The sequence below is a fragment of the Pan paniscus genome, chromosome 5 (assembly GCF_029289425.2).
Source record: "Pan paniscus chromosome 5, NHGRI_mPanPan1-v2.0_pri, whole genome shotgun sequence".
Classification (NCBI taxonomy): domain Eukaryota; kingdom Metazoa; phylum Chordata; class Mammalia; order Primates; family Hominidae; genus Pan; species Pan paniscus.
This window is the reverse complement of record NC_073254.2, coordinates 89,660,955-89,678,809: the sequence shown is the minus strand read 5'-3', so window position 1 is coordinate 89,678,809 and position 17,855 is coordinate 89,660,955. Positions and strand designations below refer to the sequence as shown.

General features: G+C 34.8%; 1 protein-coding gene across 2 annotated transcripts in view; it reads left to right on the top strand.

Annotated features, from left to right (window-relative positions):
• The window catches only part of LMBRD1 (LMBR1 domain containing 1), a 122,335-nt gene extending 112,102 nt beyond the window's left edge, over positions 1-10,233 (top strand). For both annotated transcript variants that reach the window (XM_034962304.3, XM_034962305.3), the window contains exons 15-16: positions 9,499-9,590; positions 9,769-10,233. In XM_034962304.3, coding sequence (XP_034818195.3) covers positions 9,499-9,590; positions 9,769-9,882 — 206 coding nt within the window. In that variant the 3' untranslated portion in view covers positions 9,883-10,233. The remainder of the gene's footprint in view (positions 1-9,498; positions 9,591-9,768) is intronic.
• Positions 10,234-17,855: the final 7,622 nt, after the last annotated feature.

The window sequence follows — 17,855 nt, the reverse complement described above, 5'->3', positions numbered from 1 at the left end:
GTTTTGTCTTGTTTTATTTTGTTTTGTTTGCCATAATGACCCTTACATCCCCTTTCCATCATGTCTCCCTTAAATTACTGTACCTTTTAGTGATTTTACCTTAACTTAGAGTAAAAGAAAGGTTATCAAACTTTCGCATGCATCAGAATCACTTGGAAGATTTGTGAAACCGAGATTGCAAAGTTGTGTGTGTGTTTTTGTTTGTTTGTTTTTGAGACGGAGCCTCGCTTGTCACCCAGGCTGGAGTGCAGTGATGTGATCTCGGCTCACTGCAGCCTCTGCCTCCTGAGTTCCAACAATTCTCCTGCCTCAGCCTCCTGAGTAGCTGGGATTACAGGCACGTGCCACCATGCCCAACTAATTTTTGTATTTTTAGTAGAGACGGGGTTTCACCATGTTGCCCAGGCTGGTCCTGAACTCCTGACCTCAGGTGATCTGCTCGCCTCAGCCTCCCAAAGTGCTGGGGTTACAGGCATGAGCCACCATGCCTGACCCAAAGTTTTTGATTTAGCGGATCTGAGGTGGGACCCTAGAATTTTCTGGTCTGGGAACCACACTGTGGAAACCACTCTTCCAAAGTACTCTGATAATGCCATTTCTCTAGTAAAAACTGTAAGGGCTCCCCTCACATCATCTGATAAATTCAGTCTAGGATTTAAGGACTACTACTATTTAACCCTTACAAGTCTCTAGCTTTTTTTCATACATGTTCGGACATGGCCAGATTCTTATCTACCTTTGCTTTTCAATGATTTGTTTTTGAAATATCACAAAAAGTCTTCGCCCTACCCCTCCCATTTTCATCAGTCAGAATCCTGATCTTCTTACAAGGTTAATTTCTAACTCAGCATTCTTTTTTCAATCTCCAAACATGTGTGTGCTCTCTTTTTTCATTTGAATTCCCATAGCATTTATACTTTTTATAACGTTACCTTATTCTCTGTCAATGTATAGTCTTTATATATCTTATCTCTATTCTACTTTTTATAGAAATGTAAGTTCCTTGAGGATAAGAAAATATATCTTTGTCTCCCTTAAACATTTGTAGAATTGAACCACATTTTAAAATTTGTTCCTTTGTCTTTTCTCTTTTTAAATAGTATTATTAAAGTAACATAAGATGTTAGTATGCCTAATATTTTCTAGCTTCTTGCTCACTTTATCTATTGGATGAAACCCATTGTATTGACCTGAAAACTTCCGTCTGGGAACCTACTGATTTCCTGTTTTTATTTGGATTAATTCTTTTCTGATTCTGCTGCTCAGCTTTACAAATCATAATTATATATTATAATGCTACAATTTCTGTCCATTAGACTTCCGATGAATTGTAAATCATATCTTCTTTCTTGGTGAATTCTCCCAAGCCCTTAGTTTTACTAGGGTAAAAAATAAAATTCTTTATATGAAATACATATCTGAAAAGTGCTTATATATCTGAAAAGTATTCTGTCCTCACAATTAATGGATAGTTTGGCTGTGCTTAGAATTCTACATGAGAAGTCATTTCCTCTTACAACTTTAAAGGCATTATATTTATTATCTCCTACTTTCATTTTAACTGGTAAGAAATCTAATGCCAGTTTATTTTTTCTTCTGAAGCTACTTCATGGTTTCTTTCTATTTTCTATTTTCTCTTTGGGGAATTCTTTTTTATTATTTATTGAATATCTTCAATTGATCGTTTGTATTATCTCCTTTTCATATTTTCTGCCTACCATTTGCTCTATGTTCTTTGGTATGTATTCAGCTTTGTCAACCATATTATGAATTTTAATTTCATATAATAAATTGTTATTTTCCCTGAGTATTTTGTTGTTCTGATTGTTCTTTTCAAGCATCCTTATTTTATGGATGTAATATCTTTAATACCTGAAGATAGTAAATATTTTTCTTAATGGTTTCCTTTAAGTAAAATTATAATTTTGGTTATCCTAGTACAGTTGTTTATCTTGTTTTCTTTTTCCCTCATGTTGATTGTTCTCTACATATATTTGATGATCCATTCACATTTATGCCAATTTGTATTTAAATATCAGGAACTGGGAAGTGTCATTGCTGGTAACTCTGTGCATGCATCTGGGACTTCTTGATCCTCATATTATATTTTAAAATAAATGGGAGGAAAACCATCTGTTTTACTGGAGACCTTTTAAATGTGGCCTTCCATCTTGCGGATTATTGTTGGAACCTCTCATCAGCTGATGGTTCTACTTCCATTCTCTTTGCTGATAAAGGATTGCTCCTGGCTTTATTCCTATACTAGAACGGTAATGAGGTCCTGAGAAGGATAAGAAACAAATGACTGTGCTAAGTCTGTTATCTTGAACCAGTAAGCTATGTTTTCAACAGGTTAAAATTTTTTTTGTGGTTAAATACTATACATTTCTAATCTTTTATTTGACAAATAAGAAGTTTGTGTTGATAACCTCATTTGATTTGATTATAGTAAACCCATAAGATGTGTAGCACAATAGTAGGTGATGAGATCGAACTATTTTCTAAGAAGTGCCATACTTTGGTCTCCAGCATCTATATTTAGCTTCATATGACTGAACAGAGAACAGCCCAAGAATCTAATGTCACCCAAATGGTAGCTAATTAATTTACCCTAGAAAGTTTAACTATTAAATAAACTAGATGATCAAGGTTAGTGAATTATCACCAGAGAGAAAGAATTTGCATGGAAAATCAAATTTATAGTCATACAATGTCTAGGTAAACATGAAGTTAGAAAGAGGGCCTCAGTGATCTTATTGGCTGGTATCTAGCTGAGATAGCCTGATGTATTATGTCTGTTGTCAAGCAAGATTGCGATGCAGACTGGAAAATTGAGTATTGATCAGAGCATCATTTTTCTTGGATGTTGCTGGGGATCTGGAAAGTCTCCTGATGTTGAGGTTCTTTTTCTAGGTGACATTGCAGTTGTGTTGATAGAAGTTTAACTAAAATAGTATAGTAAAGTTGATTAGCTGTATGCTTTCTAAGTTCTCCAGTATCTACACCAAAGCCAACCTAAATAATTTTGTGAAACTTCTCAGCTACTCACAGATTATTGCTTAAGGTGGCTAACTCTGAAAACATCAATCTTTTCTTTTCTTTCAAATGCAAATTTCTCTCTAAATTCCCAGAAATTTGATCTAGCACCATATACCACACATACCTGTATGTCACTTACAAAGAAACTGATATTTAGAAGCTAAATGAATTACCTCAAGGGTCTCATAGTAAATTGTCAGACTCAACTAAATCTCAGTTTTCTGTCTTTAATATTTTCTAGTATATCCATTTAAACTACTTTTATTTTATCAAAAGTTAAAGTAATAGAAGACAATTGCTTTATATCTGACTATCCTTGGACAATTATAACAAGCAGATAGTAAGTCTCAGTAATTTAGAGTTCACTTACACAGATTGTGATTATACCATTTCTACATTTTATATGCTAATACTTACCTTGTACTCCCTTTTAATGAGTGTTATTTGGCCAATTAGTAATAAAATGAAATTAGTAGCATTCTTTCTTAAAAGGCAAATATATATTTTAGCACCTTGGAAATGCTTTAAACTTATTTAAATATAACCAGAGCTCAACACAGATTATACTTGTTCTTAAAAATTGTTACTCTGAAACTTATTCTTAAGTGCAAAACATCTGGCAAATATCTTTATTAGCCTGATACAGTTTGTGTATTCTTAAAGTATAAGAAAACTGTGTCCTTCAAAATTTCTATGAGTTTTGACATTCATCAGTTCTCTTCCCCTTTACCTAAATCTCCCAGTGAGATTTAACAAAACATTGATTTAACTGTATGCCACTTGTTAAATTTTAATATAAATACACAACTTTGGTTTTTATTATATATCTTCATTTTTTCTGCCTTCCCATTTATTTGGATGTATTTCATTAGTTTCTGAAATATTTTTACGTGTATGTATTCCATCTGACGATAAAACATTAGGATTTTAAATCCTAAAAATTTCTCAGGTCCCAACTTTTTTCTTCCCATCCCTGAGCTCATTTTTCCAGTTGTATAGTCTTCTAACTTGGTAAACTTCTTTCTACTTTCAATCTCCTCTTCTAATCTGTACTCCACTCTTGTTATTCTTTCTTAAAACCATTTTATAAATAATTTCAAATCATATCACAATAAAATCCAAGCTCCTTAGCCTGTATACAGTTAAGATATATATGTTCATTGTAAATATTCAATAGTAGCAAGACCCTAATCAGGAACCAATTGGCACAGTCATGGGCAGCCAAGAGCTATGAAGTGGCTTCTAAATAGTCTAGGCTTCTAAGTTTTTTTGGTCACTAGTCAAATAAATTGCTTGTTTTAAAATTATTCTCCATGTTACATGAGTGTTCTCAAATGTCTTTATATATATATACATGTAAAATAAGGCTTTGTTTTATAAAATGCAAATATAGAGTAATTAATTATAAATTGATTTCAAGTGAAGGTTTAACATGATGACTCAGTTGTGGCTTAAACATTAAATGTTTTTAAAATATGTATTTAAAATAAAAGGTATTATTTATTCTACTTAACCAAAGTTATCTTAGTGGCAGTCAAGATACATTAAAAGTGACATAACAAAGGAAACAGGAAATATATAATATAAAATTTATCAGATAAATCCTTAAAGACTGCTGTTAAATTACAAAAAAAATGGTGTACTTGCATTTCCTATTATTTCTCTGTTTGATGATATGTGAGAAGAGATGAAGGAATAGTGGTAATAGCAGGATTCAAAAGTCTTGATTTTATTCATATGCTTCAGATGCCCCTTTTTGGCCCTTTGAATTCTTTTTTGTATGGCCACTTTCTCATCAGAAAAAAAATTATCTGAGCCCCCCTCCCCCATGTTTAGTGTTCATTGTTAACATCTAATCTTTAGTTTAATTGGAAGTTTAATCTTTAATTCAATTATATGTTCTTTTGAGGAACAACAGTCAGAAGTTTCTGGAATACTTCTGATTTTAGAACACAATTCCTAAATGAAATATCCAACAGTTTAAATTTACTTTGAAGGTAAAACCAAATTCAGAACCTTTATTGTGATTTTCTTAGTTGGATAATTGTAGGAAGAAATCTATATATCTCCTAGATATCTGTGATTCAGGTGAGCAGCTGGAAGATGGCAGATGGTGAAGAATGGCACTCCCCTCCATTTATTCAGTGTGGAATTGTCACTTGAATAGGAAATATATGCATGCATCTTATTAGCAAAAATTTTTATATGGGTATATCCCAGTTAATAGAAATAAAATGATATATATGTATAAAGATGCATATAAAGAGCTGTTACTTATTGTGTGTGTGGATTTTTAGCCTTCTATCATTTTTCAACAACAACGCAGAATGATGGTACATTTTTATGGTATTTTAAAAGGCTTCTGTCAAAGTCCACAACCTTTTAAAAAGGTAAACATGTAAAATAATGTGATCAAAAAAATATTTAAGATATGGTTTTGGTGGTGGGCAAGAGTCAGAGAGTATAAGCCAATTTAAAATGTCACTAAGTGGATTATTAGATGTCTGGAGAAGAATGATTTGATTTATCTTGCTTCTGCCAGCTCAGCCTCTGTTTTGTTAGCCCTGTTCTGGCCCTGAAATTTCTAATTTTGTCAAGTTCTGACTCCCAAAATATCATATGTATGGAAATGAGTGAAAGAACTTTTATTTTTTAAGTTTACAGCATTAGCAGTATTGAGAAAGTTGAGTTTTTCACAGGCTTACACTTGTAAAATGAAGCTAAAGTAATACTTAAACCATGAATGATACCATTCTTGTTTTTAAAATAATTATGAACAGGCATTTTTTGGGTAGGTCCAAGCCTATCCTGCTCTTCATTTTTGAAACATTCAAATTGGTTATTTAAAGATATATTACTATTTAGCAGTGTATGCTGATACTGATTATACAAATTTGAATTTTGCCAAATCCATTTGTGTCTGTTTCAACTATAGAGACAGAAAAATAATGGGCATGCACAGAGTAGTCATGATATTAATGACTAACCAGTTATTTTCCTACTGTTGGACATGAATGTCTGAAATCTTAAGACTTGCAACCATTTGAGTAGCTCTTCACAGTTGTTCTCTATACCTTGCAGAGGAAAAAGGAAGAAAATTAATATTAAGCGCCACTTTGCCTGGGGCTTTTGATGTATATGCCATAGGATCTTTATAGCAATTCTGTGAGGAAAGATGGTGATATCCCCTTTTTATAAGTCCACAGGCTCCACAGTTCAGATCTGCCTGTACACATGGCAAAAAAGTGACCAAATGCTATTCACCTCCAAGTCTGTCAGAGTCCGGAGCCTGGGCTCTTCTTTCACCATGCTGGACATTTTAGTTATGCTTTAATTTCAAGATTATTCAATTTTCTCATTTTTATACCCTTGGAATCTTGTCAGATTTCAATTTTTAAAAATTAGAAAATGGGCTATTTAATAATATGAATTTTAAATAAAATATCCCCTTTTAAATTTATTTTACGTCAACAGTCATTGAATATGAATGGATTTGAGTACTCCAATGGTATTTTAGGATACTCAGTATATCTACTGGAAAACAAAATGACAAATTGAGTAGCTATATCACTGTGAAGTAAGTTCTGTAATAAAAGTGAGAATAAAATGTGGTGGGAGCACGAAGTAAATGACAAATAAATTTTCTATCCAGGAGTCTCTGCTGTGAGTCTGAACTCCCAGCACCTAGTGTAAAGCTGTACTCATCTATGGTAACTATAGGAGACAGAAATATGTCCAGCTAATGCTGCTTAAAGGCTTTCTGGTTTTCTTAGAAAACTGTGAATATTCATTCTAGACTTTTCTGTTGATAAAGAGAAGAAAGACTCTGAAGGGAGCCTTTGGGGGCTCAGTAGATAGGAATTAGATTGGTAGTCCTTGCTCCTAAAAGGAAGAGGTTGCTTCTTTATTAAACTGTGTGATTTTTGTTTGTTTGTTTGTTTTTGTTTGGTTTTTTGTTTTAACCAGAAAGAGACAGGTTTGTTCACTTTGGTATTGAGCAATTCAGAAGTAAATGTTGAAGTACAGTGGAAGGGTTTAGAGTAGATAAAATTTAGATTATCTAAATCTTTACATCACATATCTGAAGCTTTATGTAACAAGTCTTATATGTTGATAAAATATAACTTTAATGCTATTTTCAGAAAACCATGTGACAGGAACAAAAAAAGTGTTATTAGATCCCTTATGTAATAAGCTGGACTATGTAGCCCTCAGCTCAATTTTATGTTTTAAGAGAAAAGAGCACTTACTTATTGAAGCTGAGAAGAGAGCTCAGAAAAATAGAAATAAAAGGTGTATTTTCTTGATTAGCAATAGGATATGAGATTGGTCTTCTAATTGCATGTAGGATCTTTTTGCCATTGTCCATTTTGAATAAAAATATGTAGAAATTATAATTTATTTTGTAATTAACAGACTGAAAAGAAGTAGGCCTTCTGAAATTCGTGAGGTTGGTATCCTCTATTAGATGCAGCATATATAATTTTACACTCAATTACATAATGTAGTTGACCCTTGAACAACACAAGTTTGAACTGCATGGGTTCACTTATGCCAGATTTTTTTTCAATAAAAGTTTCAGTTGCCTCTCCTGCTTCCTATTCCACTTCCTTCACCTCTTCCACCTCTGCCACCTGAGACAGCAAGACCAACCCCTCCTCTTCCCCATCCTTCTCCTCCCCATCAGCCAATTCAATGTAAAGACAATGAGGATAAAGACCTTTATGATAATCTACTTCCACTTAATAGTAAATATATTTTCACTTTTTATGATTTTCTTAATAACATTTTCTTTTCTCTAGCTTACTTTATTGTAAGATCATAGTATGTAATACACATAACATACAAAATATGTGTCAATCTATAGTTCGTGTTATCAGTAAGGCCTCCAGAAAACACCAGGCTATTTAGTAGTTACGTTTTGGAAGAGTCAAAAGTTATATGTGGATTTTTGATTGTGTGTGGTGGTTGGCATCTCTAACCTGTTTTGCTTGAGGGTCAACTGTACTGTGTTGCCACAGGCCTCTCTGAATGGCTTGAATATGTGTAGATGACTTTGTAACTAATGGAAATAATGTATTTGTACAAAACTAATATGGGGTTTACACAAATATCAAATAACCAGTCTGCTACTTTCTCTTTGAGAGTTACATTTTATTTGAAGGAGAAAAATATATGATTTATTTTTAATTGCAGCTATAATGCTGTCTAAAGTTCAAACAGGAATCACATCAGTAAATAATGATTTTCTTATTTCTTTAGAAGAAGTAGTCATCCATTCAATAGCAGTCATAAAAAGATAAAAGCTGAAAGAAACCTCTCAAGCTTGAGCTGCAGTGAGAATTGGTTTCTTAGAAAAGTGTGTTGGGGATAAGAAAATGATAGCACACACTGTAACATGCTAAGTACTTTGAACTGAAGGATATTGGAAGACCCCCAGAAGCAAAGTATCCTTTCAACCTTCCCTTGCCCTTCTTTCTTCTGTTCCCCTTTCTCTCCCAAGGCAGACCATAGAAACTAGAACTTCTCTTCCCCCAACCATGTCATAGAAATTAGAACCCCACTTTTCCAAAGCCAGCCATAAACCTAGAAATATTATTCTAACCTTCCCCTGCCTTTCTATGTAGGAGCTGGCCATAAAGAAATTCTATGACCTACCTTGTCTAATAGTAGGTCATAAGACCCTCATTCCAAAAGGAGTTCTGCCCTATACCTTGAAGGAGGGGATGCTATGTAGAAAGACCAGGAAGAATCTGAACATACAGACCTTGCTGGCTTTCCCCCCTCAGTCTGTTACCATTTGGTTATACACTTTTGTCCAATTACTCTCTGTTCTTAGCTCTTAGCTCTCCATTCTTCATTGACGAAGCTTGAAAATACACAGTTTTCCCTTGAGTCTTCATTTCTGAAGCCTCCTGTGTCATGTAAAACTGATTAAATAAATTTGTTATGCTTTTCTCTTGTTAACCTGTCTTCTGTTATAGGAGTGTTGACCGTGAAACTTACAATGGGTGAGGAAAGGTATTAGACCTTTCTGCCCCTACAAGTGCAACTTAATACTGACCACATCTGATTACTTTGTTCTTTTTTCTTGATGTTCATCAGGAAAACTTTTTTTTTGTTTTATGATATGTCTGACACTCCAAGTAAAAATGATTCTTCTATTTCCAATAAAGCAAACTAGTCAAAATGATTTTTTTTATACTTAAGATCTGAATTGCATTGGTGGCATTCATTTTTTTTTAAATATGTCATATTAATTGGCAGTTTTTAACACTACATTAAGGTGATTGAAAGAGTGGGCTTTGGAGAGAGACCTAAGTTTCAGTACCATCTCTGACACTTACTAGCCATATGATCTTAGTCATTAGCTTTGGTTAGTAATCTTTTAGAGAAAGTATTAATCATCAATTTTATGAAAGAACCTATCTCACCATAGTCTTTTATTTGCTTTTACAGATCAGTGTACTGTTACCCGGACATACCTATTCCTTCACAAGTTCTGGTTCTTCAGTGCTGCTTACTATTTTGGTAACTGGGCCTTTCTTGGGGTAAGTGCAGATATCCCACGCATGATTTGACCTTCCTTTATAAATTATAGTTAAATGTGTAAACTCTTTGTATCTTAGTAGGCCATTTGTATCATAGTACTGTCATTGAATTTTAAAGCATTACTTTCCAGATGATTTTAAATTTGAAAAATAACACATGGCTTATTTAAATTTACAGGTATTTTTGATTGGATTAATTGTATCCTGTTGTAAAGGGAAGAAATCGGTTATTGAAGGAGTAGATGAAGATTCAGACATAAGTGATGATGAGCCCTCTGTCTATTCTGCCTGACAGCCTTCTGTCTTAAAGGTTTTATAATGCTGACTGAATATCTGTTATGCATTTTTAAAGTATTAAACTAACATTAGGATGAGCTAACTAGCTTTCATCAAAAATGGGAGCATGGCTATAAGACAACTATATTTTATTATATGTTTTCTGAAGTAACATTGTATCATAGATTAACATTTTAAATTACCATAATAATGCTATGTAAATATAAGACTACTGGCTTTGTGAGGGAATGTTTGTGCAAAATTTTTTCCTCTAATGTATAATAGTGTTAAATTGATTAAAAATCTTCCAGAATTAATATTCCCTTTTGTCACTTTTTGAAAACATAATAAATCATTTGTATCTGTGCCTTAGGTTCTCCAGAGTGATGTGGAATTTTAAAGTGTCTCTCTCTGATTGCCTCCAAATAATATTTACAATATAGCTGATGAATGTTACTCCCATATGCAACTTTTCAGTTTTCTGCATAAAATCTTTAGCACCACTCAAGTAGATTTCATGAAAAGATTTCAAACTCTAGTTAGTGCTCTAAGAGCATGGCGTTCCAAGATGTGTTATATTGTTCAAATATCAGTCCATTAGATATCTTGCAACCTCTACAGTATTTAAGGCATACATATTGTTATAGGTAGCTTTTGTTTTGCATCTGACCTCAAAATTTGTATTCCAATATAAATAGGGGTATTGTCAAGAATAATTAATCCTGGAAAAAAAATCAGTTTATGGATTAATTTAAGATATATGGCATCATATTTTGGTTTTAGAGATACTTTTTCATTCTAAAGATTTGAAATTTGCAAAAGATGTAATGAAAGCTGTATGACATCAGTAGGGTATTATTGAACACATTCTGGATAGTGAGAAATAATAAAAAATTATATTCTAGTTTACTAACATAAGCACATTAGAACTCGTAAAAAAGTATATATCATGATCCTTGAGGTAAAATATCATTAAGTTTCTGAAAAAAAGTTTAGGAATTAACAACTATATCTAAATTAATTCTTCTCTCCCTTAATTTTTGTGCCATTTTTCTCTGTTCTGATTCTTCGTCTCTCTTGATAAACCTTCACAGCTTTCATATTTGGCTTCTGCTTCTGCAACTACCCTTTAGCATCATTCACCAGGATTTCATTCCCTTTGGTTCTTATTTTACATTTTCTTTTTTCTTTTTTTTTTCTTTTTTTTTAAGATGGAGTTTCACTCTTGTCACCCAGGCTGGAGTGCAATGGCACGACCTCAGCTCACTGCAACCTCCCCTTCATGCATTCAAGCAATTCTCCTGCCTCAGCCTCCTGAGTAGCTGGGATTACAGGCATGTGCCACCATGCCTGGCTAGTTTTTGTATTTTTAGCAGAGACGGGGTTTCACCATCTTGGCCAGGCTGGTCTTGAACTCCTGACCTCATGATCCACCCACGGTGGCCTCCCAAAGTGCTGGGATTACAGGCATAAGCCACCACGCTCGGCCTTATATTACATTTTCTTTGTGGACAATCTCACATACCCTTGGCTTCTATCTATACTACTTGTTCTTAAGCTCTGAACTTTGACTTATCTTTTAGCTAGAAATTACTGCTTCAACTGTAACATTTTGAAAATTGAAGTATTCACTTTTGTGGGGGCAAACTAAGCCTTCTTCTGCATTCATTTTTTTGACAAATGGCACCAGCAGACACTTGATTGCCTAAACAAAGAATCAGGTAGATCTCCATATCTCTTCTGTATAACTGACTCATCAAACAATCATGTCATGTTAATTTCTACTTCCTACCTTTCCATTTGTCCCTTCTTCTCCACTTTCTATGTTATAGGCTGAATTGTGTCCCCTTACAATTCATATGTTGAAGTCTTGTCCCCTGGTACTTCACAGAATAATACTTTATGTGGAGATAGGGCCTTTTAAAAGTAATTAAAGTAAAATGAGGCTATTGCGTGAAGCCCAAATCCAGTATGACTGGTGTTCTTATAAGAAGGGGGAGAGACATCTAGAATGTGTATGTACAAAGAAGAGGCCATGTGAGGATGCAATGAGAAGGCAGTGGTCTGCAAGCCAACAGGAGAGGCCTCAGGAGAATCCAGTGTTGTCAACCCTTTAATCTTGAGCTTCCAGCTTCCAGATCTGCGAGAAAATAAATTTCTGTTGTTTAAGCCACTGAGTCTGTGGCATTTTGTGATGGCAGCCCAAGCAGACTGATAAACTCTTGAAATTCCTCACTGGGCTTTCTGCAAAGTCTTGACTCCTTTCAGTCTTTTCTGAACATTTAAAATACAAATCTGATTATTTCATTTCTTTACTGCAAAAAGCTTTCAGTTATTTTAGAATGAACTCCATAAGCCTTCATGAGATAGATAATGCCTTTCTGGTGTGCATCTCTTCTGACTCCAAGTTCCCCTGCCATCCCCACACCAGTTATATGAGGCAGCTAACAAATGGCTCCTATTATTCATATGGCTATGAGTCTTCACATCCCCACTCTGTTGAACTATTCCTTCTGCTTGTGATGCCTGTCCCTTCCTTTTGTCTTCTAAGAAAATCCTTATTCTTCAAGTCTCAGCCTTAGCATTATCTCCCTAGGTCCCTCCTCCCCCAGGTTGCCCACACACAGGTGCTAGCTCTTCCCTATCCACATGTCACCCTGTACGGTATATTGTGATTTATTGCCTAGACTCTAAGTACTTAAACACAACATCTGGTTTTTCAACTTTGTCCTTGGTGCCTAGAATAGCTTCTTACACATGGAAGGTATTCATTTGACAGGTGAATTTGTTAGAAAGAAGCCTTAAGCTTGTCTATATGGTTTAAGCATACAAAAACTATTTTGAGTAAGGAGGAATATATATTTAGCCTGTTTTTGAGGTTGGTTTTGAAACCTACAAGGTTAGAAGTATTGTATTTGTCTTGAATACTCCATATACTTTTCATTACTTTTAGTAATGTGTTGTTGGCTTCTGTCAGACCAACTTCTTAGCTTTTGATTTTGTTAGTTGTATTTTTTAAATATATTTTTTTCATCCTAGATTCTATAAACTTTTTACATATTTAGAAGTTTACTTTTATTCTAACACTAAGGTATTTTTTTTCTCCCAGTCATATGGAATGCCTTTATTAACTTTGTATTTTCATGAAGCTGATTTGTGTTATGAATTCCACTAATGAAGAACATATTTCCTTTGAAGTCCTTCTGAAAAATACCTAAATTAGAGATCATCTAAAGTGACAGCTTTCCAAAAGGCCAAGGCTGTCATGTTCCATGTAAACTTCAAACAAGTGATTATTCATCCATGCAACAAGGTACTGGCAGAATGAGGACCCTGGAACTGACTTCTAGCTCAGTGCTACCATACCAAAGGAAATGAAAAATGCATATTGCAAAAGAAAAGGAAACACAGGAGCTTCAGGAAAGTAAAAAGCAATACAGAAAATAATGTTTTCCAAATATACTACCGAGCTCTTCAGTGAAAGATACGTACATAGTTCAGTAATATACTGTTTTAGAATCATTTCATAGGCAAAGCACAGTAAACACTGATTACAGCACAGAATTTAAGTATTGACCTTGACCACATAAAAAGACAGTTGTTAAAACCTGGAAGAATGAAGAAGAGGGGTGGAAAGAGACCTAAGGGGAAAAGAGTTCATGTTGATATCCTCATTTTATGAGAGGGATGATGGGGAGAAGAGAGAAATTAAGAAATATGTCTCTGGTAGAGGGAGTATATATCTTGAAGGGTAGCAGAGTATGCCACCCCAAAATATGCCATTTTGGCATACAAATTATTTTGAGCTTGTAACAGCAGATGCAAGAAGGATGCTTTGACCACCCCTTTTTCTTCCTAAAACAGGACATAAAACTCCCATGCGGAAGATGTCCTGTCTATACCAGAAGGAAAGTAACATTTTTGTCATAAGGGCTGAAAAAAACCTGTACAAACAAACCTTGTTAAAGTAACCCTTATTGTATTAGTCCATTTGTGTTGCTATAAAGTAATACCTGAGTCTGGGTAATTTACAAAGAAAAAAGTTTATTTGGCTTACTGTTCTTCAGGCTATACAAGCAAGCTGGTGCCAGCATCTGCTTCTGGTGAGGCCTCAGGAACCTTACAATTATGGTGGAAGTAGAAGGGGGAATCTACGTATCACATGGTGAGAGCAAGCAGAGGAGGTTCCAGGCTCTTTTAAACAACCAACTCTAGCATGAATAGATAGAGAACTCACTACCACTAGGACACCACCAAACCCGGTTACTCATGAGGGATGTGCCTCCATGACCAAAACACCCCCCACCAGGCCCCTCCTCCAACACTGGGGATCACATTTTAACATGAGATTTGAAGGGGACAAACATGCAAAATATATCTCATTTTCCCAGTTACTGTTCCACCATTTTCTGCCCTGGCCCCAGCCCCTTTGTCTTGCCACATTTTTGTAATTTACTACTCTTTGTCCAATTCAATATGAAGTATTCAACTCTTACTAATTTGTTTGCTTTTCTCCTGTTAATCTGTCTTCTATTACAGAGCCCCAGCTGGGGCTCCTAAAATGGACAGAGAAAAGATTTTTTCCTCCCCTACAGTTGATTAAAGCTATGGAGGTAATCAATACAGCATCTAAAATGGTAATACAGGTTGATTATCCCTTATCCAAAATGCTTGGGAACAGAAGTGTTTTGGATTTTGAGTTTTTTTATTTTAGAATATGTGCAGAATACATACCAGTAGAGCATTCCTAATCAAAAAATATGAAATCTGTAATGCTTCAATGAGCATTTCCTTCAAGCATCATGTTGATGCTAAAGAAATTTCAGATTTTGGAGCATTTCAGATTTCACATTTTCAAATTAGAGTTATTCAATGTGTATAACAATGTTAGGAGATGGAATAAAAGGGAAGCAAGAAGAAAATGTCTCAAGAGAAATTCTCTTACTATAGGAAGTCAGTAGACAATATTTAAATATATTAAAGATAAAAAATATTTAAAGGAGAAATTTTATCAGAAGATAATAGCCATTGTGATTATATGTAAATATGTCTTGGAATTTTCTGGCAGCCGAGAGAAAAGATGATGGATAATGAAGATTTTACATTTGATAGAAGGAAGCACTCAGTTTTCCTCCTGATAATTTTTTCTGGCACCAAAATTTAGAAGGAAGTTACATTGTGAATTATTATATAAAGAATGTTAACGAACAAATGTCTTTGCTAAAGTTTAAATAGAAAGACCATATGCAAGGAGACAGAATTTGGGATCTCCAGGAAAATCATTTTGGCTATCAAGAAATCTCAACATGGATTAGCTTTGTGTGTATGTAATTTATTCACTCAGCAAACATCTAAACTTGTAGTTATTTCAGGCACTGGATCGTGGCTACTGAATTTCTACAGTTAAAGAAGATAAGACCCATCATTTCAGAACTTGATCTAGGAATTAGTAGCCAAATGGCCTTTGGTAGTAACTGGACCTTGTCAATATCTACTAAGATTGTATGTGTCTGATATGATGAATAAATATACATAAAAGAAATCACTTTATCAAGTTACAGTTATAATCAAAGATACTCCAATTGCCGGAATTTTCATATTTCCAAACCACAATACATCCTCTCCTGGTAGCATAATCAGCAGGTTACTTGATGACTGTGGGATTGAAGTGATGTGAGATAGGTAGCAAGGGGCATTTCAGGCATTTTGTGATGACGCTTGATTAAATATCCACCCTTCTTCAGCAGAGACCACCACTCTGAGGGGACCAGATTGCCCAAGTTGCCCGGATTGAGTTGTGCTGCCTTGGACAGTTCTCAACACATATATTGGCTATGTTTAAATCTCAAGTGACATACTTTATTAGATTTGTACATATAGATTAAGCTACACCTCAGTTCTAGGAAAGTCACTCTTCTGACCTTTCTCCCTCTCCATGCATATTTTAATTTGGTAAGTTTTATTGGGGGCTACCTTATTCTTCTCATTGGCAAAATCACGAGAAGCACTTCTAATACCACCCATAATCTTCACCTGTGATTTCACAGGGAATTTGAACACTTTCTTTGTAGAACAGGGTCCAAAAACAAAGATTAACTTATAACCTAGGGATAGGATAGGATTTCTCTGGAGAACTAAGCTTTTATGGTCAGGAATATAGTTTTCTGTGTGGTTCCCCCATAGGCTCATATCTGCTTCAGCTCTACACTGAAGCTGCTGGATAGTGCTCAAGACAAGTACGTGTGTAAAGCAATGTCTTCTGTTGCCCTAGAAGACACTTTTGATAGCAGATAAGCAAACAAAGTTAACACTTGGGGAAATTAGGAAGCACTCAGAGTACCTCATTTCCACATCAAGAGGTGATGTTTCTCTTGACCAAAACAAAATTTGTATCTAAAAGAAATTATTTTTTTACTTGCGCAGAGTTCATTCAGTGGCTCCCTAGGAGCATCTATGATATACTAGATTCTATTCTGGATCTTATTCTAATATTTAATGAAAAGCACTACCAAACTTGATATCTACTGCGCTTACCAGTTTAAGTTCCAGTTTCTACTATATTTACCTGAAGCTTTTTGAAAACCTGAAGTGTGTGTATAAGTAAATATTTATACACACACAAAATCTCCATTGATGTGAGGGAAGACCAGTCTTCCCAGTAAAAGAGTAATTTAAAGGAAATGTAAGTTTATCCCTGATGCATACAATAACTCAAATGCTGACAAAACTATAATCAAGCCTTAAAAGACTTCTGTAATGAATTTAGTGACTCATTCACTTGAACCAATACTTGAGTGCCTAGTATGTATTGGAAACTGCTATAAAATGGAGAAACAAATGAAAACACAAAATTGTGCCTATTTTCAAAGGTGTTTCGAAGCCAGGGGGGCAAATAGACTCAGAAAATTATAATGTCACAAATGCTATAAATGAGAATGCAGTGAGGCTAAAAGTGATACTCCCTTGAGCTTAGGAAAGGCTCAAAACTCTTGAGATAAGCAAATGCTAACCAAATTACAGGCAATAAATTCTTTTAAGCAGAAAGAATCTGGCTTTGGTTTAGTGAAACTATAATGGCTTTAGACAGTGGCAAGGAAGTAACAGTGGGGAAACGTCCTGAAGGGGCTGTGTGACTAGGGACTATGTGACTAGGGGGCTGTGTGACTAGGGGCTGCATAACTAGGGGGCTGTGTGACTGGGAAGCAGGGCTGCTGCATTAGAGGTGAGACAGATGGGAAGCCCGGGAGAAGAGTAGGGGCTGCTTCAGTAGTACAAACACGTGAAACATGGTAACCAGATGTCTCCCTCAAAATTACACTCAACCCTGGGAAAAAGGGAAACCCCAAATCAACTGACATTAAGTTTCTGCTCCCTAAGTGGTATGAGAAACAAACTAAGTCATTACAGATATAAATTCTATTTCTTGCATGCCTAAGTTTGCAAAATAAAGTTGTTCATAACCAAAGCTAAATATTCTTAGTTACATCACTAGTAAATATTCTGATTTTAACTTGCCACTTAATTGTTCTGTAAATTAGTTACTCCACTATGGGAATAGAGAAAACATTTTTATACTTACATTGTCAAAGTAAAACCTCCTTAAGTTGTACTTATTATTTCAGAATGTTTGATTATTCTCAAGGTTGGTGAACATTTTCTATGAAGGGCCAGATAGTAAATAGGCTTTCACGACCACACAAGGACTCTGTCCCCCCACCCCCCACCCTTTTTTTTTTGTTTTCCTTTTTACAACCCTTTAAAAATAAAAATAAATAAATAAATAAAATGCTTGGATTTGTTCTCCTGGCTGTAGTATGCCAACCCCTGAATTGTTCCATTAATCACTTTGCTTAAGGTAGTTTGAGCTTGATGGAACAAAGACAAGTAGGCTAAAGACAAATACAAACTTGGGAGATTGTTAATGAGAAAGAACTTTTTTCAAACACTTTTAGTACATTTCACAATTTTTTAAAGGCTAAACAACTTTTA